Source organism: Hyla sarda, chromosome 1 (assembly GCF_029499605.1).
Source record: "Hyla sarda isolate aHylSar1 chromosome 1, aHylSar1.hap1, whole genome shotgun sequence".
Taxonomy (NCBI): domain Eukaryota; kingdom Metazoa; phylum Chordata; class Amphibia; order Anura; family Hylidae; genus Hyla; species Hyla sarda.
Window position 1 is genome coordinate 560,622,968 of NC_079189.1, and position 27,399 is coordinate 560,650,366.

At 41.7% G+C, this 27,399-nt stretch overlaps 1 protein-coding gene across 4 annotated transcripts in view; it reads left to right on the forward strand.

Annotated features, from left to right (window-relative positions):
- KIAA1328 (KIAA1328 ortholog) overlaps window positions 1–27,399 on the forward strand; it is a 154,622-nt gene that overhangs the window by 96,002 nt on the left and 31,221 nt on the right. For all 4 annotated transcript variants that reach the window (XM_056542776.1, XM_056542762.1, XM_056542771.1 and 1 more), the window contains 2 exons: window positions 1,640–1,735; window positions 26,518–26,666. In XM_056542776.1, the coding sequence (XP_056398751.1) occupies window positions 1,640–1,735; window positions 26,518–26,666 (245 nt within the window). The remainder of the gene's footprint in view (window positions 1–1,639; window positions 1,736–26,517; window positions 26,667–27,399) is intronic.

Below are 27,399 nucleotides of genomic sequence, written 5' to 3' on the forward strand. Positions count from 1 at the left end.
GTGAAATGTGCAGCGTGCTGGCGACGCTTCTGTGCTTTGGACTCTCTCGGGGATCAGTGAACCAAAGAGTCTTAGAAGAAATGATAGACAGGAGTGTTCCCGGCTAGACCTGTACAAATATGTAAGACGTTCTGTCTCAGCCTCCGAGTCCATTCAACTAAGAAATGTCATATAAGGATGATTTACTATAAAAGAAACTTATAGGGAACCTGTCACATTGAAAATGCAGTCAGCATGTTATAGAGCAGTTTGATATAGGAGGCAGTAATATAGTAGTTATATTATTGTACATAGGCGGCAGTATTATAGTAGTTATATTCTTGTATATAGGAGCAGTATTATAGTAGTTATATTCTTGTATATAGAAGGCAATATTATAGTAGATATATTCTTGTATATAGGAGGCAGTATTATAGTAGATATATTCTTGTATATAGGAGCAGTATTATAGTAGTTATATTCTTGTATATAGGAGGCAGTATTATAGTAGTTATATTCTTATACATAGGAAGCAGTATTATAGTAGTTATATTCTTGTACATAGGAGCAGTATTGTAGTAGTTATATCATTGTACATAGGAGCAGTATTATAGTAGTTATATTCTTGTACATAGGAGCAGTATTATAGTAGTTATATTCTTGTACATAGGAGACAGTATTATAGTAGTTATATTCTTGTACATAGGAGCAGTATTATAGTAGTTATATTATTGTTCATAGGAGGCAGTATTATAGTAGTTATATTCTTGTATATAGGGGCAGTATTATAGTAGTTATAGTTTTGTATATAGGAGCAGTAGTATAGTAGTTATATTCTTGTACATAGGAGGCAGTATTATAGTAGTTATATTCTTGTACATAGGAGACAGTATTATAGTAGTTATATTCTTGTACATAGGAGCAGTATTATAGTACTTATATTCTTATACATAGGAGCAGTATTATAGTACTTATATTCTTGTACATAGGAGGCAGTATTATAGTAGTTATATTCTTGTACATAGGAGCAGTATTATAGTAGTTATATTCTTGTGTATATAGGAGGCAGTATTATAGTAGTTATATTCTTGTACATAGGAGCAGTATTATAGTAGTTATATTCTTGTACATAGGAGCAGTATTATAGTACCTATATTCTTGTATATAGGAGCAGTATTATAGTACTTATATTATTGTACATAGGAACAGTATTATAGTAGTTATATTCTTGTATATAGGAGCAGTATTATAGTAGTTATATTCTTGTATATAGGAGCAGTATTATAGTAGTTATATTCTTGTATATAGGAGCAGTATTATAGTACTTATATTCTTGTACAGAGGAGCAGTATTATAGTACTTATATTCTTGTACATAGGAGGTACAATGGTATATTAGGAGGGTATGGGGGGTGTCTCTGAAGGACTGTGCATTACATGGACAGGCCATTGATATTCTTGTTAAATCTGTTCTCCTCAATGTTTTTACCGCTCCCTCTTGGGAATTTCCTCCTTACAGTGAAGTGTCAGAGGACCGTCAATAGATTTCTTTAATGGAGTCAGACTACATGAGACGCGCTCCATAAGGTCATTAAATGTTCCTATTTGACAATGCAATGATTGACACTTGCTCTAAATACAGACTTTTTTGTTTCATTTAGAACTCGCCCAAATCCTGAAACTCAGGTCAGAGAGACGGAGGTCATGTCCACACCTCTACCGGGAGCAGTCAAGTTATTGAATGGCTCGAGATACAGGTAAATGTCCATTTTCTATTTTACATGCCTATAGTCTACTCCCAGCTTCAGAAGGCCCTGATCACTTACACCAGTGTTTCCTAAGCAGGGTGCCTCCAACTGTTGCAAAACTACAACTCCCAGCATGTCTGGCTTCTGCTTCAGTCAGTTGCTTTACAGCTAGAAACAGACCCGATCCGATGTTTGTCTGTGTGTCTCACAGAGACACACAGACAATAGCTGTAGGGACAAAAATATACACACATTTTCAACCAATGTATATTACAAATATACATATAATAATATTATCTACATTATATAAAAAGTTTTTGTTAACAGGTACAGAGATAGAGTTCTCTCTCTATATATAGATATATATATATATATATATATATATATTTTTGAGTCTTTCAGGCCTTTATTAAAAATTACCATTTCTGTGGTTTTGGTGAGAAAGAAAACGAGTCTCCCGGGGCTTCCTAAAATAAGCTTCTTATCCCCAGTTGGAATAGCAGAACATTCACGGCGGGACGGAGGCAGCTGCTGCTGGAGAGTCATGACAGGGCAGCAGTGAAGCAGAAACACACGGACTGCCTGCAAATTAGCTGCAGATAATTCCACATTTCACATGCTGTCAGGTTAGGGCTGAAGGCATACTGCTGCCAGCTCTCGTATATCTATAACTCCGTGCTCAGTCTCGTACAATCCTCATCTGCCACTATACCACTTCCCTCTTAGGGTATGTTCACACTGCGGAATTCCGCTAGTAGAATTCCGCACTGTGAACATTATCATCAGTGTGAATGGGTCTTCCGCTGAAATAGTTCAGCGCAAAGAAAGAACATGTTCATTCTTTGTGCGGAATCCCGCGAGTACTGCATAGTCGTCAATGATGACAGTGCGGTGCCCTGCTGTCCTACAGACAAAGTATCTTCAGCGGCGGCCGCCTGACAGAATCTCCGCTCGCGGAATTCCGCGTGCTGATATTCCGCAGTGTGAACATACCCTTACAGAGCAGTCTCTACTGTGGCACCTCTCCTGTCTATCGTCATTTCATTTATTATTTTTCTTTGCAGTCTTATTCAACCTCATTGGAGTTGCACGTTACAATTTTCCTTTTTTCTGTTCCTTCTAGTTTCCTTAGTGAGAAATAAAAAAAAGTATCCATGAGGACTTAATGTACACTGGTCACCCTGAACTACTTATATATCTGTCTTCTTAGTTTTCTGGGATTTTCACAATTGGTTGTTCTTCCCTTCATTTTGTATTGTGGTGCAGGACAACTTACCCCCTATCTCCAACTCCCATAGAGATGCATGGAGCTCGTGCACCTCCCCCTGCCTCATTTATGATCCTCCCTGGCCCGCCACCTTCTGTGATGTCAGATTCGGATGTAGTGAGGAGCAGAGCGCTCTTCTCCAACTACCCCCCCCCCCCCCCCTCTATGACATTACGGAAGGGAGCGTGTCAGAATATTGATGAGGCAGGGGAGCTGCATGAGCTGGCTCCCCGCCTTTATTGGTGCAGAATTTTTGCTCCCATTTTCTCAGTGTTCTATCAGATTTATTTTTTATTTCTATAATAATAATAATTATATTATTGATGATGATGAATCAGAATAATTACAAAAATGATTGTTAATTTATTATTTATCTATATTTTTTCCTGATTTTCCTGCCCTTTTAAGATAGCAAGAAGATACACAGCGTTAAATAATCTGCAGACCTTATTTACACTTAAAAAAAATCTATCGGCCTCGCGAGCCGCCAAGTGATTAATAGGACTAACATTTAAGAGATAAATATCCGTATACACAGCAACATTAGCGCGCATCCATTAAGTATCCAGCACATACATACACTGTTGCAGCAGCAAACTTATGATTTCTGCCTTTGTCAGATACCAGGGACTGTGACAAGAGACCTTATTAGACTTGGTGTGGGAAAGATGGGGAGGGGGGAGATATTTTGGGGGCTGCATCTATAGAAGATATGATTTGTGTAAAATAAATTGAATTCAGTTGTGCTAATAGGCACCAACCAGGGGGCCTCCAGCTGTTGCAAAACTACAACACCCTGCATGCCCAAATAGCTGAAGGTTTACATTAGTGATTGCTCAGAGCAGTGTTTTTCAAACACGGTGCCTACAGCTGTTGCAAAACTACAACTCCCAGCATGTCTGGACATCCTTGATTACTCAGGGGTAGTGTTTCCCAACCAGAGTGCCTCCAGCTGTTGCAAAACTACAACTCCCAGCATGCCCGGACAGCTGTTATCTATTTAGTCTCGGCAGCTTTTCCCCTGGCCGGTCTACTTCATTGGGGTTATTTACCTCGTACTCCTCTTGAGCAAAAAGGAACAATTAGATGTTTCTTCTAAGGACATCACAAGAAGTAAGACTTTAATTATAACCTTTTCCATCCAGACGTCCCATCCATCCCCCCCCATAACATTTGTGTAAGGTTTTGCCTAGAACAGCCGTGTTTGGACAGGTTTAATATGCACGGAGCGAATGGAGGCCTAGGTCCACCGTGTGGGAGCGCGGTAGCGCTAGAGATGAGATGGCCACTTCTGCAGCTTCAATTACCCAGAACCTCGACAATTACTCAAAGCAAGCAGCAGCTGGAGGCATCGTATTATGAGCGGCCGGGGACGGGAGCGTGCGGCGGGGTGTTATGGCACCGGAGTGTGTGTGCGCGCTACATGGAGCCTCTGTGTGTCTGAGCCAGGGAACTTTTTGGCTGCATTAGATTCACAGAAAAATCAAAGTTTTAGCAACAACACTATAGAGGCCTTATGATTCAGGAACATGTGTCCGGGATCTAGTACATATGATGAATGTAGTGCAGGTACTGAGCATTGAGTGTCGGATGGGAGGAAGAGGCTTATTTGTATATTATAAATATATGCGTGTGTCATGATAGAGGGGATATAGGCTCCACTTTCATACAGGAGTATATATCTGTTACATCTATACTCTAGGACAGTGGTCTCCAACCTGCGGACCTCCAGATGTTGCAAAACTACAACTGCCAGCATGCCCGGACAGCCGTTGGCTGTCCGGGCATGCTGGCAGTTGTAGTTTTGCAACATCTGGAGGTTCGCAGGTTGGAGACCACTGGTCTATGGGATACAGGGTGCATGCCCATACTAAGGATACTGCAAAACAAGAAAAGGGGGCTCAATCCAATCAATTTTCAGAAGTATATGGGTGCTAGTCAGTGTAAAAAAGGAACACACAAAAAAAGAGAATGATCAAAGTAACTCTGAAATGACATCAGCAAATCAAAATTCATATTACAATGAAATAATTCTTTATTAAATACAAACAACCCCCTGTAAAAAACTACAGTTGTTGTGCTAGGGAGGGGACAACAATGAAACCAATTAAAATAGTCTCTTTGTATTTTAATAAAGAATTGTTTCATTGTAATATGAATTTTGGTGTGCGGACTTAAATTTAGTGATACTTTAGATCTTTCTCTGTGTTTTGTGTCATACTAAGGATACATGACGCATGCTGGTACAGGGGTACAAGGTGCTTGCCCATACTGAGGACGCATGGTGCTCATACTGAAGGATCTGTGGTGAACATCCTCATACTGAGGGTTCAGGTTACGTGCCCATAATAAGAATACATGGTGCACGCTTGTATTGACGGATACATGGGGAACATCCGTACACTGGGCATACGGGGTGCATGCTTATACAGAATGATACATGGGGTACACTCATAGACTGGAGGCACAAGGTGCACACCCATATTAAATGGTACTCCTCTGAAGTCAACTGGTGCCAGAAAGTTAAACAGATTTGTAAATAACTTTTATTAAAAAATCTTAATCCTTCCAGTACTGATCAGCTGCTGTATACTACAGAGGAAGTTCTTTTCTTTTTGAATTTTCTTTTTTGTCCGACCACAGTGCTCTCTGCTGACACCTTTGTCCATGTCAGGAACTGTCCAGAGCAGAAGAGGTTTGCTATGGGGGTTTGCTTCTACTCTGAACAGTTCCTTAAATGGACAGAGGTGTCAGCAGAGAGCACTGTGGTCAGACAGAAAGGAAACTCAAAAAGAAAATAACTTCCTGTGGAGCATACAGCAGCCGATAAGTACTGGAAGTAATTTACAAATCTGTTTAAAAAAATGTTTTCCAGTGGAGTACCCCTTTAAGGATACATGGTACATGCTCGTACAGGAGGATACTTAGTGTACATCCATATGGTGGCGGAACAGGGTGCGTGCCCATACTAAGGAAACATGGTGTACATCCATACACTAGGGGTACAGGGTGCACACACATACTAAGGATATATGGTGCATGAATGGTGTACATCCATACAGTGTGGGGACACAGAGTACACCCTCATACTAAGGATACCTAGTGTATATCATTGCAGTGGGAATGGGCGTAGGTACAGGGTGCACGCCCATACTAAGAATAGGCAGTGCTTGCTTGTCCAGAAGGGTGCATAGTGCACATCCATACAGTGTGATTCAGGGTGCACATCCATACAGTGTGGTTCAGGGTACATACTCGTACAGAAGGAAGCATATGGTGCACATTCATACAGTGTGGTTCAGGGTGCACATCCATACACTGGGGGTACAGGGTACATTCTCGTACAGAAGGGTGCATAGTGCACATCCATACAGTGTGGTTCAGGGTGCACATCCATACAGTGTGGGGACACAGAGTACACCCTCATACTAAGGATACCTAGTGTATATCATTGCAGTGGGAATGGGCGTAGGTACAGGGTGCACGCCCATACTAAGAATAGGCAGTGCTTGCTTGTCCAGAAGGGTGCATAGTGCACATCCATACAGTGTGATTCAGGGTGCACATCCATACAGTGTGGTTCAGGGTACATACTCGTACAGAAGGAAGCATATGGTGCACATTCATACAGTGTGGTTCTGTGTGCACATCCATACACTGGGGGTACAGGGTACATTCTCGTACAGAAGGGTGCATAGTGCACATCCATACAGTGTGGTTCAGGGTGCACATCCATACAGTGTGGTTCAGGGTACATACTCGTACAGAAGGAAGCATATGGTGCACATTCATACAGTGTGGTTCAGGGTGCACATCCATACACTGGGGGTACAGGGTACATTCTCGTACAGAAGGGTGCATAGTGCACATCCATACAGTGTGGTTCAGGGTGCACATCCATACAGTGTGGTTCAGGGTACATACTCGTACAGAAGGAAGCATATGGTGCACATTCATACTATGGGGGTACAGGGTTCACAGGCAAACACAGGTTGCATAGTGCATACCCATACAAAATTAATGTATGGTGCACATCCGTACACTGGGGGGGTACACGGTGCACACCAATACTAAAGATACATGTTGCATTCTCATATAGAAGGATTCATGAGGTACACCAATACAGTGTGGTCCAGGGTGCACATCTATACTATGGATGAGATTACCGGGTGCAAAGGTGCACAAAGGGGGGGGGGGGGGGGGGTTAGAGGGTGCACACACTTGTCAAAGGATGTATGGATTACATGTATACAGTGGGGGTACAGAGTTTTTGCCCATACTAAGAATACGTGGACATCCACACAGCCTGGGTAGAGAGTGCATGCTCATACTAAGGATACATAGAAGGTATATGTAGTGCAAGCCCATACAGGAGGATGCATAGTGCACGTCCATATAGTTGCAATACCTGGTGCATGTCCTGCAGGGGGGGATGCATGGTGCACATCCATACAGTATGTTACATGTTTTATGTCTATACAAGAGGTTATATGATTTACATCAATACAAATGGGATATATGGTGCATGATCATATATGCCCACATTTATCAAACTGTTTGAGAGAAAAACTGGAGTGATTTTCCCACAACAACCAATCACAGCTCAGCAAATTAATTGCTGTTGGAAAATCACTCCACTTTTACACTCACACAGTTTGATAAATCTGGGCCATAGAGAATACATGTTTCACACCAATTGCACAGTGCACCTCTGTTCGTACCTGAAATTTGTAATGTACTGTATATATCAGTAAAATACATGCACTGAAAAATTGGCCATTAATGATAAAACAGAGTGTGGTTTTGCTTTTGTAAGCACACAGCACGCCGTACAGGCATTCAGATAGGTGAGTACAGGTCAATAGAGTATTTACTACAGAGCAGGGCTAATACACACTATGACCTCGTATCAGTATATGGGTGTGAGAAGAGGAAAGCTTCCCGTAGGATCGGTCCCGGTTGTGCCGCTTACATCTGCAGCTGATGTCGGCTATAGAAATGAGAGCTATTCCCCTGTGATGTATTGCTGTCACGCATCAAGCTGGAAGACTCTTATAAAGGCAAGACATTACAGCCATGCAATGTAATAAGGTAGGCTCAGCGGGGTGCAGGATTGTACACAGAAGGTATTGTATAAATAGCAGACATTAAGGCCCGAAATGTCATTCAATAAATCACAGACTTAAAGAGCTATTTGCACTTCTAGGAGTTTTTTTTTTTTCTTTTTTCATCCACGCTGTAAGGAAAGTGTTGAATCTGCTATTTTACTGTTTAAAACTTGATCTGCATTTCTTGTTCTTAAAGGGGTACTCCACTGTTAGACATCTTATCCCCTATCCAACGGGGAGCACAACGCTGGGGACTAGGGATCGACCGATTATCGGTATGGCCGATATTATCATCCGATAATCACGATTTTGGGCATTATCGGTATCCCATTGCCTCCCCTATCCCCAGTTTTATAATTACCTGTTCCCGGGGCCCACGCTACTTCTTGCTCCTGCTCCGTCCTGCGTTACGCTGTGCGCAATGACGAGTGACGTGCGTGACGTCACCGTCAGCGCGGTGGGTCGGGGGGCAGCAGTCGAGGTGCGGCGGGTGGGGGGGCGGTCGCGGTGCGGCTGGTCGGGGGGGCGGGCGCGGTGATAGGACTCAGGACCACCGGACAGGCAGGGGGAGAGAAGCGGCAGCCTATGGCACCGCAAAAGCCACTGCAGTGCATTGATTTAAAGCGCCTGCTTTAAATCAATGATCTGCAGCGGTGTCGCGTGGGGATAAATAGCCAATAACTTATACCGATATTCCGGTATAAGTTATCGGCTATTGGCCCTAACCTCCACCGATTATCGGTATCGGCCCTAAAAAAACGATATCGGTCGATCCCTACTGGGGACCCCCACGATCCCCCCTGCAGCAGCCTGATACCACAGCAGACTGGAGCAAAGTTTTCTCTGAGGCTGATGACGGGCAGTGCAGGGAACTGGGAATCATGACGTCATGGCCCGCCCCCTCGTGACATCACGCCACCCCCTCAATGCAAGTCTATGGAAGGGGCTTCACACCCCCTCCCATAGACTTGCATTGAGGGGGCAGGGTATGATGTCATGAGGGGGCGGGCCATCAGAGAAAACTTAGCTCCAGGCCCCCGTAATCAGACATCTTGTCCCCTATCCTTTAAAGAGACACCCCCCCTTCAGAAAATATTCACTGACTTTAATGGACTTTCTGTTGTTCTGTTCACCCTGAGGATTTCTGCTAGCAGAATTCAGGTGCGGAATTCTGTTCCGCCTGAAGATACAACGGGGGAGATTTATCAAAGGATTTAGACTGGTTTTTCCTGTCTAAATTTGTCGCACAGAAAGTCGCAGTCTAAATAGGTGCGACTTTTCTGCAACTTTTGCTGTAGAGGATTTTTAGAACATGATTCATGCAAGTCTATTTTAGACGGAAATGCATTGGAAAATGCATTGGTGCTGAATTTATTAAGTGCGACTTTTGTGCGACAAGTCGCATCTGCCCAAGATACGCTGAAATGTCAGACCATGTTGGAGCAGGTCTAAATGCAGTTTAAGCTGTAGACCCTGAAGTCTGAGCACAGAATTTATCAAGGGCTGTGAGACCTTTGATAAATTAGGAGCACAATAGACAGGAGACTACCACATACGCTGGTCTATAAGCATACCCAGAATAGACTAGATTAGGAAATGTCCCCCAACATGTTCATTGAAGTAAATTTTTTTTTTTTCGTGTGGAATCCAGAAAAGTACAATTGAATAGCATCTTCCTTCATTCCTTTTCATTTCCGAGTGGAAATTCCACATGAATTCTGCATGATTTCCATGCAAATTCTGCATAAATTGTACACCATGGATAAAATGACAGAAGTTAACAATTTCCTGACCGAAATTATTCCTTGTGATTTCCTCTTGAATTCCTCAGTGTGAACGCACCCTTATGGGTCTTTCTCTTTTGTAATAAGAGGTCGAGTGAAGATTGATATAACTACCATTATGGCTTCCATTGCTGTTGTCACTGTTCACACCCGGTGGAAAGATCCAGGAGGGTCATGCTTCAAATTTGCAAGTCATGTTGTAGGTTTGCAGCAGATACACTCTATTCCGTGTCGAATCACAGTCCTTGCGCCAGTGTTTCCCAACCAGGGTGCCTGGGTTGGGAAACACTGCCTTATGCCTTTCCCCCCAAATCCAGATTTTGCTCAGTCGTAGGTATTGAATAAGTAAGTGTGCCCCTAAGTGGTATCCTTTCCTGAGGTTTATAGGCCCGCTTCATCTCTCTGAGCTGTCAGTCAATTACATAAATCCCCAGTGTGTGTGTGTGTGTATGTGTGTATATGTACATAAATATATATATCCGTCCTGATATCTCAACCTCTTATCTCAACCTCATACCCAGTCCTCATATCCCGTCATATCTCGACCTCCTATCCATGACCTCACGTGGGACTGATTTGTGATGAATATATTGTAAGCTGAAAATAGAAGGGGACGTTATTGGCAAACCAGACCGATGCACAAAAAGGGTATATAACAAGGGTGTGTGGCTTAAAATATGGGCGTGTCTTTGTGAGATGGGGTGTGGCTTGTAAGCCGGACTGACACATTCACCAGGAGATGCAGAGCAGAGTTTGTGGAGTTAGGTACTGGAAGTCCCATATACTTGCATGGGACTTGAGACAAAAACCCATCTTTTATATAAGGGTGTAATTGAACTATAATATATTTTTATTTGACATATAAGTAAAATGTGACCAGGTATTATTGAAATATCTCCAGCCGTACGGAAGTTATGTGGGAACATACATTTCCCATAGATTTGCATGGGACTTTAAGCAAAAAACCCTGACCCTCACAAATGGCGGTAGTTAAGGGTTAAATTAGCTATCCTACATTTTTAGGGGACATATAAGTAACATGTGACCAAGTATTATGGAAATATCTCCAGCCGTTTGGAAGTTATGCAGTAGCATATATTTCCCATAGACTTGTATGGGACTTTAAACAAAAACCCCAACCCTGGTAAATGGGGGTGAGTAAGGGTTGAATCACCTATCCTATGTTTGTTGTTCACAAATAAATAACATGTGTGCCAAGTTTCTTGTTAATATCTTTAGCGGTTTAAACGTGATGCTGGAACATAGACATAAATACACACACATTGAGTTATATAGATAGAGAGAGAGAGCTTTTTTTACTTATAATACTTTTTTTTTTAAATTTTTCTATATTAACTACAGTATTGTAGAACGAGACCCTTCAAACAGTCCTGGGTTTAATGTAATAATTCATATACAGCAATACGTTCCACCTGCAGAATGCGGTGTAACAAAAACCTAAACATCCTTCACATCAGGTTCTCTGTACAAACATAAACTTCTGAGCTTCTTACCCAAAAGTTGGAGCTATCCCCAGCACTGGTCCTATTCATAAACAGAAGCTGAGACACCAGATGTATTATTGGCACTAAAACAACGCGTTTCTGGTCCGGACAGGATCCTTCGTCAGGCAAGGTGCAGGTTGCCTGACAAAGGTTGCACCCTGCTTGACGAAGGTTCCTGTCTGGACCAGAAAGGCATTTTTATTGCCAATAACTCTATTATGAGACGTACATCTGGTGTCTCAGCTTCTGCTTATGAATAGGCCCAGTGCTGGGGATATCTCCATCTTACCCATACTTGGCAGGCACAGTCCCAAAGGCAGTCTTTTTGGTACAGTGTAGCAGTATTCAACGTGCCCCAGACAAGCAGATCTTAGCTTCCCACTCACTCCTCTCTGCTGCTCTCTGGCGGTGCTCACACACCTGTGAGATCAGGTTTAGGACTACAGCATACCAACACCAGAACTGGAATATCGGAGTGACTTATTGTCCAGAACCTTTAGTCACTCCCCAAACCCGGTTCCAAATGCCAATTTTGAGGCAAGAAGCCTGTTATACATAAATCCTCTGCACCATTTTACCAGCTGCTTTCTTACACTATAAATTTTGAAATATACATATAGTCATGGCCATAAATGTTGGCACCCTTGAAATTTTTATAGAAAATGAAGTATTTCTCACAGATTGCAGTAACGCATGTTTTGCTGTACACATGTTTATTCCCTTTGTGTGTATTGGAACTAAACCAAAAAAGGAGGAAAAAAAGAAAATTGGATATAATGTCACACCAAACTCCAATAATGGGCTGAACAAAATTATTGGCACCCTTTCAAAACTGTGGAAAAATAAGATTGTTTCAATCATGTGATGCTCCTTTAAACTCACCTGGGGCAAGTAACCCTGGGGGGAGGGGGGGATATAAAAATCACACCTGAAAGCAGATATAAAGGAGATAAGTTCACTTAGTCTTTGCATTATGTGTATGTGTGTAACACACTAAGCATGGACAACAGAAAGAGGAGAAGAGAACTGTCTGAGGACTTGAGAACCAGAATTGTGAAAAAATATCAATAATCTCAAGGTTACAAGTCCATCTCCAGAGATCTAGATTTGCCTTTGTCCACAGTGCACAACATTATGAAGAAGTTTGCAACCCATGGCACTGTAGCTAATCTCCCTGGGCATGGACAGAAGAGAAAAATTGATAAAAGGTGTCAATGCAGGATAGTCCGGATGGTGGATAAGCAGCCCCAAACAAGTTCCAAAGATATTCAAGCTGTCCTGCAGGCTCAGGGAGCATTAGTGTCAGCGCAAACTGTCAACATTTAAATGAAATGAAACGCTATGGCAGGAGACCCAGGAGGACCCCACTGCTGACACAGAGACATAAAAAAGCAAGACTACATTTTGCCAAAATGAACTTGAGTAAGCCAAAATCCTTCTGAGAAACATCTTGTGGACAGATGAGACAAAGATAGAGCTTTTTGGTAAAGCACATCATTCTACTGTTTACTGAAAAAGGAATGAGTCCTACAAAGAAAAGAACACAGTACCTACAATGAAATATGGTGGAGGTTCAATGATGTTTTGGGGTTGTTTTGCTGCCTCTGGCACTGGGTGCCTTGAATGTGTGCAAGGCATCATGAAATCTGAGCATTACCAATGTATTTTGGGTCGCACTGTACAGCCCAGTGTCAGAAAGCTGGAATTGCGTCCGAGATATTGGGTCTTCCAGCAGGACAATGACCTCAAACATACCTCCAAAAAGCTCCCAGAAATGGATGGCAACAAAGCGCTGGAGAGTTCTGAAGTGGCCAGCAATGAGTCCAGATCTAAATTCCCCTGTTGGGAAAAGGCGCTTTCCAATAAGAGAGACCTGGAGCAGTTAGCAAATAAGAGTGGTCCAACATTCCGGCTGAGAGTTGTAAGAAGCTTATTGATGGTTATAGGAAGCAACTGATTTGTTATTTTTTCCAAAGGGTGTGCAACCAAATATTAAATTAAGGGTGCCAATTATTTTGTCCAGACCATTTTTGGAGTTTGGTGTGACATTATTTCCAATTTGCTTTTTTTCCTCAATTTTTTTGTTTAGTTCCAATACACACAAAGGGAATAAACATGTGTATAGCAAAAACATGTGTTACTGCAATCCTTTTCTGTGAGAAATACTTCATTTTCTTTAAAAATATCAGGGTTTTTATATGTACACACAATGTCGCAGCATTCCCAAATAGTCCAAAAATAAAACGTGATTTATTCAGTTCATGTAACCAACAGCAAAGTTTCAGTTCTCCATTGGATCTCACCATTGCTGCTGGTGACATGAGTTGAATAAATCACGTTTTATTTTGGACTATTTGGGAGTGCTGAAATACAAGAAGTGATGTCCAGCTCACCACCAGGTCAGGGGTGCACGGAGGCGTGAGGACTACACGCATAGAGAGAACAGGAACAAAGGGAAATTCCAGCACCGCAGTCATGGGACAAAATGCTGCTGTGATTCATCAATGGGAACACAGAACTCAGCATGCACAAACCAAGGAGTGACGCGTTTCGGCGGGCGTAGCCGTCTTAGTCGTACTACACATTCCCAGAATCCGTCTACTCTATATAGGAGGAGAACTCCACCCACCGCCAGGTGAAACACCCGCCTACACAGGCAGGGACTTACATGTGATCTTCACCTCATATGTGCTTAAAAGATAAACATAACAGTAACAAGGACTAAATAGATAACAATGGATATATCTACATTATATCTGTTAAATAAATGTGAAGATAATTTCTAACACCCAGTATCCTAATCATGTAATACAAAAAGGAAAGCAAACTACTGAATAAAACATTTACAGTGTTATGTTATGGATACAAATGTACATCGTATAAATGACCAATACTGTACTCTGTTCACACCCTGCATAACCAACATAAGATAAAACCCTAGCAGCAGAGCAGCGTATGTTATATACAGAGTAGGGGGAGGGAGCTAAAAAATTGGATATTTGAATATAGATATTAAACTTTTATTGGTGGTGTTGGTGTTTCTGTAGGTCTGTGTGCCAAGGGAAAATAGCCTATACATAAGATGACACAAAATAATATATCATAAAGTGCAAAATACTCCAATATTAGCAGACACAGAGCCACAGAAACTCCCATGAATTGAAAATAAATTAAATTATTCTCTGGAGAACTTCAACAGACAAACCTTTTTAGCAAGATGTTATATCCCTATCCCACACATACTTCTGCTGCAAACCAGCAGTTCAGTAAAGCAAAATAACGTCATTTATTCAATCACAAAGGGAACCTAGTTTCCAACTTGAGTATCCAACTCAATTTTTGTCTATGATCACCCCCACATACAGGGGCACTAACCCGTTCAATACCTTGGACCGAAATACTGTTTGCTGACCATGGACACGGACACGTGTTGGGAACCAAAGTGTGGGATGTCAGACAAATGCTTCGGAACTCTCACTTTCAGAGCATTCATCGTACATCACACATATTGGATGCCACATTCCCGACACGTGACCATATACACAACAAATGTGGTATTGCAAATGATGTATTGTTGAATTTTGAATCTGTCTCCATTAACAGTGGAGACAAACTCCAGTGCTCCTGTTCATAATACACCAGCTGTGTCCACACTTATGGGATCCTGGACATGTAAGCCAGTCAGGTTTTTCTGGGTCTTCCTGGTAAAGAAACTGGGTGAAACAACGCTGGCAATAGTGGCAGCCTTTCTTGAAACGCAGCGGAAACCATTACAAAACACCTTTGGAATATGCAAGATCCACACTAATCATGGGGATATATTTCAAAATAATCCTGCGTATAGCTGCAAAATCATCACTGTACTGTGTTGAAAAAGCAATAGGCTGATCCACATCGTCAGGGTTGCTGGATCATTTGCCACCTGTAAGAAGAGTCTCCCGGGTTCTCTTTTTGGCTATTTGAATTGCTCTATCTATAAAACATGGTCGATAGCCCCTACTCTGTATATAACATACTCTGTTCTGCTGCTAGGGTTTTATCTTATGTTGGTTATGCAGGGTGTGAACAGAGTATTGTTAATTTATACAATGTGTGTTTTTAACATTAGTATGCATAACATAACACTGTATATGTTTTATTCAGTAATTTATTTTCCTTTTTGTATTATATGATTAGAATACTGGGTGTTAGAAATTATCTTCACATTTATTTAATTTTCATTTTTGATTATGCAATAGATGGTGATGGATATAATGTGGAAATATGCATTGTTATTTATTTTGTCCTTGTTACTGTTATGTTTATCTTTTAAGCACAAATGAGGTGAAGATCACATGTAAGTCCCTGTCTGTGTAGGCAGAGCTCTCACCTAATCTGTCCAGGTGTTTCACCTGGCGGTGGGCGGAGTTCTCTACCTATATAAAGTGGACAGATTCTGGGTATGTGTAGTACGACTAAGGCGGCTACGCCCGCCGAAACGCGTCACTCCTTGGTTTGTGCATGCTGAGTTCTGTGTTCCCGTTGATGAATCAATAAAGCAGTGTTTTATTCCATGATTGCAGTGCTGGAATTTCCCCCTGTTCCTATTTGGGAGTGCTGCGCGTGTAAAGTGATCGGATCTGGGAGGCTGGCACCTGTACATCTTTCATTGGCGAAGTAGTGCTAAAAAAAAATAAAAAATTAATTAAACATGTTTGCCTGGTAATGCTGTGTGATGCATAGGAAGCCTGAAACGTATCCATTGGCTCTGTGCTGTCCCATAACTTCGTCCATTACAGGGCTACATGTGGTTTAGAACATGTCTTTTGTCAATGAAGAGTAGAGGAGAGGGCCTCCCAATGTTTCCTAAGGCTCCACGTCAAGGAACTTAGTGTTCCTGTCTGTGACATTAAATGTGGTGGAACCAAAATGCCAAACACTAGGCACGATTTCTGGAAAAATTTCAGACCAATTGTTTAAAGTCCAAATGATCCCCCCCCCCCCCTTTCCTCATGATTGTGTGTGGGGGATGGGCAGCTGATTATGAGGGCCCAACTGCTGGGATCCTCTCCTATCCCAAGAACAGAGGTCAGTTGCCCCCTGAATGAATGCAGTATGGCAGTGTTCATGCTTGCTCCATTCATTCTTGTTGGTACTCCGAGACATTGCAGTGGCGGTTGACCGAGATCCATGATGGTCCCAGCAGTGAGTCCCCCACCAATCAGTTAGTTATGTCCTATCCTGTGGATAACTTTCAATCTTGGAGACAACCCTTTCAACTAAATAGAGAATAAAAATCATATAAAGACATATATATAAAAAAAAAATATGCATTATTGCAACAAGTATAGATCAGCCTCCCCATACTCCACAAGCTCCACATCTGAATAAGTGTACTGGTCTGGCTGGAAAGCCACTACCCCACTCACATGCCATGCTCCTGCAAAGTGACGAGATATGAGGTTGTGATATGGGGACAAGAGTGTCATTGCTGCTTTTCCTCTCTCACAAGGTTTTAGCAGGAAAACCGGGCAGCGCCAGGTACTCTGCTAGTATAAAATAAAAAAGCAATACATTGTGGCAAGACACAGTTCGGTTAATTTCGCTTTTACCAGTTGCCGAATTCGAACGTTTACTGAGAAATATTGGTAAGTTGTAGTGTGAACCCGCTCTTACAGCTAATCTTTTAGGGTCCAAGCAGCGGGGACACTATGTGACTACCTTATTATAAGAGGACCCTTCTACCAAAAAAAGAGATTGTCCAAAATATATATATATATATATATTATATATACACACACACACCTGGGGGATTTCATCTTTCATGTCACCTATGCTTATTGATTTCCTCATCTCACCAGCTCGTGCCTAGACTTCCCGCGATCAGAGATCGATCAGTCACGTCGTTGAGTCTCCCGAAGAGCAAAGTTAAATTTCAGACAAGTTTCTCCTCTTACGCTCTGCAAAATTGTCTCCAAATGGACGTTTGCTTTTTGCTGCCTGCGAGAAGCCGCGGCTGCTCCGTAAAGAGCTCTATCTATTGCTGAGATGCCTCGCCTTAGCCTGAAGAGGAGTAAATAAGACCCCATTAGAAGTCCTCCGATTGTAACATTGGTCCCGGTAGCCCTTTGTATTGTCCATTAAAGCCTTTTCCCGGGGATCCGCATCTCATTTTCCAGAGCCATTTAGTCAAACGTGCGATTATTTAGAAAGTTAATTCATGCATGCCGAAATGTAGCTTAAGTAATGCGAGGGGCGGAAGGTAAAGCTCTGCGGAGAGCGCCGGCCTTTTTGTTATTTAATGATCAGCCATAATTAACTTGCAAATTTGAAATAATTAGAACAAATTAAAGGTATTTAACTTCCCCATCCCTGAAGAAAAATTCAGATTGCACCAAACTCCGCTTCTAAATTATTCACAACGTCGGAGGTGTTTTGCTGCAACGTTCAGCTGCTTTATGGAGATTCTGAAAAAAAATACCAGCAATCTGCCGCCATCGTCCTCGCCGTCGTATCTGTTCTCCAGTGCTGTCGTAAATAGGAAGGAATTCTGGGTCTGATTGTAGACTACTGGAGTAATATATATGTAAGATAGTATACATGCCTGCCCGAAACATGAGCTTTCTGAACAATGTACTGTGATAAAGAGAGAGCGAAGATACGTTAGGGAGAGGCGATACAGAGATTGTGGAAAGGAGATACGATAGAGCAGTGGTCTCCAAACTGCGGACCTCCAGTTGTTGCCAAACTACAACTCCCAGCATGTCCGTACAGCCAACGGCTGTCCGGACATGCTGGGAGTTGTAGTTTGGCAACAGCTGGAGGTCAGCAGTTTGAAGACCACTGCAATAGAGAGAAAAGAGATGATCCAGAGAGAGGAATTATGATACAGAATATAGGCATACGTGAGACGATACAGTTATCCCTCAACTTACAATGGCCTCAACGTACAATAGTTTCAACATACAATGGTCTTTTTTGAACCATTGTAACTTGAAACCAGACTCGGCATACAATGCTACAGACAGTCCAGATCTGTGAAACATGTCGATGGTTGAAAAATTTGACCAATCAGAATGGTCTTTTTACTGGTAAAACCCCTGTATTACTGAAGTGTATGCACTGACTGGTTTCTGGTAGCGCCCTCTACAGTACAGGGAGCTATTACATGTTCTTTACTACTCTTTACCTGTGCCAGAGTTAGCTGCTCCTTTGGTCACCAGGTGAGGAAGGCTCCATTTAACTTTTTTAGGACACTGCGTGTACTGTACAGGACCCTGAAGAAGCTCCTGTCTTCTACATAGACAGTGATTACAGCTCCCAGCAGATCTTTCTTACTTTTATATGTAAGGACTTGCTTCATCTATATTAGTTATCTACTTATTTTTCTTTCATCCTCACTTTTTCCTATTTTTGTATGATATTTTGGTGGCATCGGAACCAATTACCAGGTTTCCATAGAGTTATGGTCTAAACATACAATGGTTTCAACATACAATGGTCGTCCTGGAACCAATTAATATTGGAACTTGAGGGGCCACTGTACGATACAAAAATGTGAGTAGGAGAGGAGATGCAGAGATCACCAGGAGAGCGGGAAGACAGGCTACAGAGATAAATAGAAGAGAAAGAGAAGCCATGATCCCACTATACAGAGGAGATATGATATAGAGAGAAGCCATGATCCCACTATACAGAGGAGATATGATATAGAGAGAAGCCATGATCCCACTATACAGAGGAGATATGATATAGAGAGAAGCCATGATCCCACTATACAGAGGAGATATGATATAGAGAAAAGCCATGATCCCACTATACAGAGATGATATAGAGAGAAGCCATGATCCACCATACAGAGGAGATATGATATAGAGAGAAGCCATGATCCCACTATACAGAGGAGATATGATACAGAGAGTAGCCATGATCCCACTATACAGGAGATATGATATAGAGAGAAGCCATGATCCCACTATACAGAGGAGATATCATATAGACAGAAGCCATGATCCACCATACAGAGGAGATATGATATAGAGAGAAGCCATGATCCACCATACAGAGGAGATATGATATAGAGAGAAGCCATGATCCCACTATACAGAGGAGATATGATATAGAGAGAAGCCATGATCCCACTATACAGAGGAGATATGATATAGAGAGAAACCATGATCCCACTATACAGAGGAGATATGATCTAGAGAGAAGCCATGATCCCACTATACAGAGGAGATATGATATAGAGAGAAGCCATGATCCCACTATACAGAGGAGATATGATATAGAGAGAAGCTATGATCCCACTATACAGAGGAGATATGATATAGAGAGAAGCCATGATCCCACTATACAGAGGAGATATGATATAGAGAGAAGCCATGATCCCACTATACAGAGGAGATATGATATAGAGAGAAGCCATGATCCCACTATACAGAGGAGATATGATATAGAGAGAAGCCATGATCCCACTATACAGAGGATATATGATATAGAGAGAAGCCATGATCCCACTATACAGAGGAGATATGATATAGAGAGAAACCATGATCCCACTATACAGAGGAGATATGATCTAGAGAGAAGCCATGATCCCACTATACAGAGATGATATAGAGAAAACATGATCCCACTATACAGAGGAGATATGATATAGAGAGAAGCTATGATCCCACTATACAGAGGAGATATGATATAGAGAGAAGCTATGATCCCACTATACAGAGGAGATATGATATAGAGAGAAGCCATGATCCCACTATACAGAGGAGATAGGATATAGTGAGGAGATATGATATAGAAAGAAGCCATGATCCCACTATACAGAGGAGATATGATCTAGAGAGAAGCCATGATCCCACTATACAGAGGAGATATGATATAGAGAGAAGCCATGATCCACCATACAGAGGAGATATGATATAGAGAGAAGCCATGATCCCACTATACAGAGGAGATATCATATAGAGAGAAGCCATGATCCCACTATACAGAGGAGATATGATATAGAGAAGCCATGATCCCACTATACAGAGGAGATATGATATAGAGAGAAGCCATGATCCACCATACAGAGGAGATATGATATAGAGAGAAGCCATGATCCCACTATACAGAGGAGATATCATATAGAGAGAAGCCATGATCCCACTATACAGAGGAGATATGATCTAGAGAGAAGCCATGATCCCACTATACAGAGGAGATATGATATAGAGAGAAGCCATGATCCCACTATACAGAGGAGATATCATATAGAGAGAAGCCATGATCCCACTATACAGAGGAGATATGATATAGAGAGAAGCCATGATCCCACTATACAGAGGAGATATGATATAGAGAGAAGCCATGATCCACTATACAGAGGAGATATGATATAGAGAGAAGCCATGGTCCACTATACAGAGGAGATATGATATAGAGAGAAGCCATGATCCACCATACAGAGGACATATGATATAGAGAGAAGCCATGATCCCACTATACAGAGGAGATATGGTATAGAGAGAAGCCATGATCCCACTATACAGAGGAGATATGATATAGAGAGAAGCCATGATCCCACTATACAGAGGAGATATGATATAGAGAGAAGCCATGATCCCACTATACAGAGGAGATATGATATAGAGAGAAGCCATGATCCCACTATACAGAGGAGATATGATATAGAGAAGCCATGATCCCACTATACAGAGGAGATATGATATAGAGAGAAGCCATGATCCCACTATACAGAGGAGATATGATATAGAGAGAAGCCATGATCCCACTATACAGAGGAGATATGATATAGAGAAGCCATGATCCCACTATACAGAGGAGATATGATATAGAGAAGCCATGATCCCACTATACAGAGGAGATATGATATAGAGAAGCCATGATCCCACTATACAGAGGAGATATGATATAGAGAGAAGCCATGATCCCACTATACAGAGGAGATATGATATAGAGAGAAGCCATGATCCACCATACAGAGGAGATATGATATAGAGAGGAGATATGATCCCACTATACAGAGGAGATATGATCTAGAGAGAAGCCATGATCCCACTATACAGAGGACATATGATCTAGAGAGAAGCCATGATCCCACTATACAGAGGAGATATGATATAGAGAAGCCATGATCCCACTATACAGAGGAGATATGATATAGAGAGAAGCCATGATCCACCATACAGAGGAGATATGATATAGAGAGAAGCCATGATCCCACTATACAGAGGAGATATGATATAGAGAGAAGCCATGATCCACTATACAGAGAAGATATGATATAGAGAAGCCATGATCCCACTATACAGAGGAGATATGATATAGAGAGAAGCCATGATCCACTATACAGAGGAGATATGATATAGTGAGGAGATATCATATAGACAGAAGCCATGATCACACTATACAGAGGAGATATGATATAGAGAGAAGCCATGATCCACCATACAGAGGAGATATGATATAGAGAGGAGATATGATCCCACTTTACAGAGGAGATATGATATAGAGAGAAGCCATGATCCCACTATACAGAGGAGATATGATATAGAGAGAAGCCATGATCCCACTATACAGAGGAGATATCATATAGAGAGAAGCCATGATCCCACTATACAGAGGAGATATGATATAGAGAGAAGCCAAGATCCCACTATACAGAGGAGATATGATATAGAGAGAAGCCATGATCCCACTATACAGAGGAGATATGATATAGAGAGAAGCCATGGTCCACTATACAGAGGAGATATGATATAGAGAGAAGCCATGATCCACCATACAGAGGACATATGATATAGAGAGAAGCCATGATCCCACTATACAGAGGAGATATGGTATAGAGAGAAGCCATGATCCCACTATACAGAGGAGATATGATATAGAGAGAAGCCATGATCCCACTATACAGAGGAGATATGATATAGAGAAGCCATGATCCCACTATACAGAGGAGATATGATATAGAGAGAAGCCATGATCCCACTATACAGAGGAGATATCATATAGAGAGAAGCCATGATCCCACTATACAGAGGAGATATCATATAGAGAGAAGCCATGATCCCACTATACAGAGGAGATATGATATAGAGAGAAGCCATGATCCCACTATACAGAGGAGATATGATATAGAGAGAAGCCATGGTCCACTATACAGAGGAGATATGATATAGAGAGAAGCCATGATCCACCATACAGAGGACATATGATATAGAGAGAAGCCATGATCCCACTATACAGAGGAGATATGGTATAGAGAGAAGCCATGATCCCACTATACAGAGGAGATATGATATAGAGAGAAGCCATGATCCCACTATACAGAGGAGATATGATATAGAGAGAAGCCATGATCCCACTATACAGAGGAGATATGATATAGAGAGAAGCCATGATCCCACTATACAGAGGAGATATGATATAGAGAAGCCATGATCCCACTATACAGAGGAGATATGATATAGAGAGAAGCCATGATCCCACTATACAGAGGAGATATGATATAGAGAGAAGCCATGATCCCACTATACAGAGGAGATATGATATAGAGAAGCCATGATCCCACTATACAGAGGAGATATGATATAGAGAAGCCATGATCCCACTATACAGAGGAGATATGATATAGAGAAGCCATGATCCACCATACAGAGGAGATATGATATAGAGAGGAGATATGATCCCACTATACAGAGGAGATATGATCTAGAGAGAAGCCATGATCCCACTATACAGAGGACATATGATCTAGAGAGAAGCCATGATCCCACTATACAGAGGAGATATGATATAGAGAGAAGCCATGATCCCACTATACAGAGGAGATATGATATAGAGAGAAGCCATGATCCCACTATACAGAGGAGATATGATATAGAGAGAAGCCATGATCCCACTATACAGAGGAGATATGATATAGAGAGAAGCCATGATCCCACTATACAGAGGAGATATGATATAGAGAGAAGCCATGATCCCACTATACAGAGGAGATATGATATAGAGAGAAGCCATGATCCCACTATACAGAGGAGATATGATATAGAGAGAAGCCATGGTCCACTATACAGAGGAGATATGATATAGAGAGAAGCCATGATCCACCATACAGAGGACATATGATATAGAGAGAAGCCATGATCCCACTATACAGAGGAGATATGGTATAGAGAGAAGCCATGATCCCACTATACAGAGGAGATATGATATAGAGAGAAGCCATGATCCCACTATACAGAGGAGATATGATATAGAGAGAAGCCATGATCCCACTATACAGAGGAGATATGATATAGAGAGAAGCCATGATCCCACTATACAGAGGAGATATGATATAGAGAAGCCATGATCCCACTATACAGAGGAGATATGATATAGAGAGAAGCCATGATCCCACTATACAGAGGAGATATGATATAGAGAGAAGCCATGATCCCACTATACAGAGGAGATATGATATAGAGAAGCCATGATCCCACTATACAGAGGAGATATGATATAGAGAAGCCATGATCCCACTATACAGAGGAGATATGATATAGAGAAGCCATGATCCACCATACAGAGGAGATATGATATAGAGAGGAGATATGATCCCACTATACAGAGGAGATATGATCTAGAGAGAAGCCATGATCCCACTATACAGAGGACATATGATCTAGAGAGAAGCCATGATCCCACTATACAGAGGAGATATGATATAGAGAGAAGCCATGATCCCACTATACAGAGGAGATATGATATAGAGAGAAGCCATGATCCCACTATACAGAGGAGATATGATATAGAGAAGCCATGATCCCACTATACAGAGGAGATATGATATAGAGAAGCCATGATCCCACTATACAGAGGAGATATGATATAGAGAGAAGCCATGATCCCACTATACAGAGGAGATATGATATAGAGAAGCCATGATCCCACTATACAGAGGAGATATGATATAGAGAAGCCATGATCCACCATACAGAGGAGATATGATATAGAGAGGAGATATGATCCCACTATACAGAGGAGATATGATCTAGAGAGAAGCCATGATCCCACTATACAGAGGACATATGATCTAGAGAGAAGCCATGATCCCACTATACAGAGGAGATATGATATAGAGAGAAGCCATGATCCACCATACAGAGGAGATATGATATAGAGAGGAGATATGATCCCACTATACAGAGGAGATATGATCTAGAGAGAAGCCATGATCCCACTATACAGAGGACATATGATCTAGAGAGAAGCCATGATCCACCATACAGAGGACATATGATCTAGAGAGAAGCCATGATCCCACTATACAGAGGAGATATGATATAGAGAGAAGCCATGATCCCACTATACAGAGGAGATATGATATAGAGAAGCCATGATCCCACTATACAGAGGAGATATGATATAGAGAGAAGCCATGATCCACCATACAGAGGAGATATGATATAGAGAGAAGCCATGATCCCACTATACAGAGGAGATATGATATAGAGAGAAGCCATGATCCACTATACAGAGAAGATATGATATAGAGAAGCCATGATCCCACTATACAGAGGAGATATGATATAGAGAGAAGCCATGATCCACTATACAGAGGAGATATGATATAGTGAGGAGATATCATATAGACAGAAGCCATGATCACACTATACAGAGGAGATATGATATAGAGAGAAGCCATGATCCACCATACAGAGGAGATATGATATAGAGAGGAGATATGATCCCACTTTACAGAGGAGATATGATATAGAGAGAAGCCATGATCCCACTATACAGAGGAGATATGATCTAGAGAGAAGCCATGATCCCACTATACAGAGGAGATATGATATAGAGAGAAGCCATGATCCCACTATACAGAGGAGATATGATATAGAGAGAAGCCATGATCCACCATACAGAGGAGATATGATATAGAGAGAAGCCATGATCCACCATACAGAGGAGATATGATATAGAGAGAAGCCATGATCCCACTATACAGAGGAGATATGATATAGAGAGAAGCCATGATCCCACTATACAGAGGAAATATGATATAGAGAGAAGCCATGATCCCACTATACAGAGGATATATGATATAGAGAGAAGCCATGATCCCACCATACAGAGGAGATATGATATAGAGAGAAGCCATGATCCACCATACAGAGGAGATATGATATAGAGAGAAGCCATGATCCCACTATACAGAGGAGATATGATATAGAGAGAAGCCATGATCCACCATACAGAGGAGATATGATATAGAGAGAAGCCATGATCTCACCATACAGAGGAGATATGATACAGAGAAGCTTCCACCGTGGCCTTTTTGCGCACGAGCACAGTCACATACATTGTGTAGTGCCTCTCTGCACCTCAACACCCACCAGCCACCAGATTGTGTACTTTGTTGTTCGTGCAGTGCACTGAAACTCCTGCCCCTTTTGATTTTTTTTTTTTTTATGTGGCTACATATATATATGTATATTGGTGGCAATTGGATGGACGAGGGAATATTGACTAGGAGGACAAAGAAGTGCACAGGTACTTTATTTGCATATGTGCACTGTGTGGTCTGAAATTGACAAGCAATTGTTTGATGGGTTTTTGCCACATTACCACATGGGAGCTTATTGTAAGTGTTCCATTCACAGCAACCTTACCTCTGGTTGGACGCACTCACCTGGGTTTCTTGTGCACCACCCTCTGAGGCGCTTTGTTTTTTTCTCAATTTTACAGAATTGCTCAGCTCCTTGAACCCTTCAGATATCACTCAGGATATTCGGTTGAAAATACTTATGAATAGCGATAAAAAAAATGAACAATGGGATCTTTAGTAGGCGTTGTTTCCAATAATCTGATCTGTGGGGTCATTGCTTGTTCTTAGGGTACTGTCCTGCCAACTACTCCACTACCCCTGGTTTCTCGCTCTCCTACACAACTATGCCGGTGTGAAGTGTAAGGTCTTTCATGGTAGTGCTGGCCATATGATAGGTTGACAAGGCCTGGATAACACGTAAACTATTATACCTCAGTCCTCAGGTGGGTTAATATCATGATTCTGGGTGAAGCAGACTAGGATCCTTGTCATAGTCCAATCCGTTCTATTTAATTACTGAATAGTTTGTCTTGTTCCTTGCAGCCCAGTTATCCTGACCCCTCCATCCAGTAAGAGTAGAAGAAAACCACAAAGTCCTGGCAAAAATGTTTTAGAAGGAAGAACTTCCGGATTAGATGGTGAGGACCAGGAAGACTGTTCAGATGTGCGGCCACGGTCCACTTTCAACAAAGGTAGGAGGCCACTTCATTGTAAAACAGTAGGATTTAGATTAGAATGAGGATTATCAATTATGTATGAATTATTGAATAGTCATAGAAGAATACATTGAACATGGCTTCTAATAATTTGGAAAGTCTGAAAATCTGGCACTAGTTCCCAACACAGAACTGCAGTGGAAATATGGGATTTCACAAACCAAGAAGCAGGAGATGAGGAGAAATTTTCCAACATTTTGCTCTGGGATCCTTGTCTTCCTACAGTGACATTCCTTTACCCGCTGCCAATTAAGCTATGCAAATTCACAGCAACCAATGTTTAAATATTTTTATATATTTTATCAATTGCGCTTCTGAGTCCTGTGGCCTTGTGGTGAACTTGTCACATCAGCATTGAACATATGATTTGTATATTTATTAAAGGGCTACTCCAGCGTACTAAACCCATAGCCATTCCTTTCCCCTCCTATTAACCTATTTAATTGTCTAAATATTATTCACTAGCTATATGGAGCAGTTTTCCCTCTTTGGTTGTCACTTACATGCAGGGAGTGACATCATCCAGCCATCCACTCACTCTGTCCAAATCCCTCTCTGAAAGCGGCCTCCACCCTCCTGAGAGACACAGACCATGTGGTTTCTACCATGCACTGATGAGTCATGCTCCCTTTAGTGCTGGGAGGTGTGTGCAGCCTTAATCAATCACACACTGAACTTCTCTCTCATTAGGCTGGGGGCTGCTCTCAGA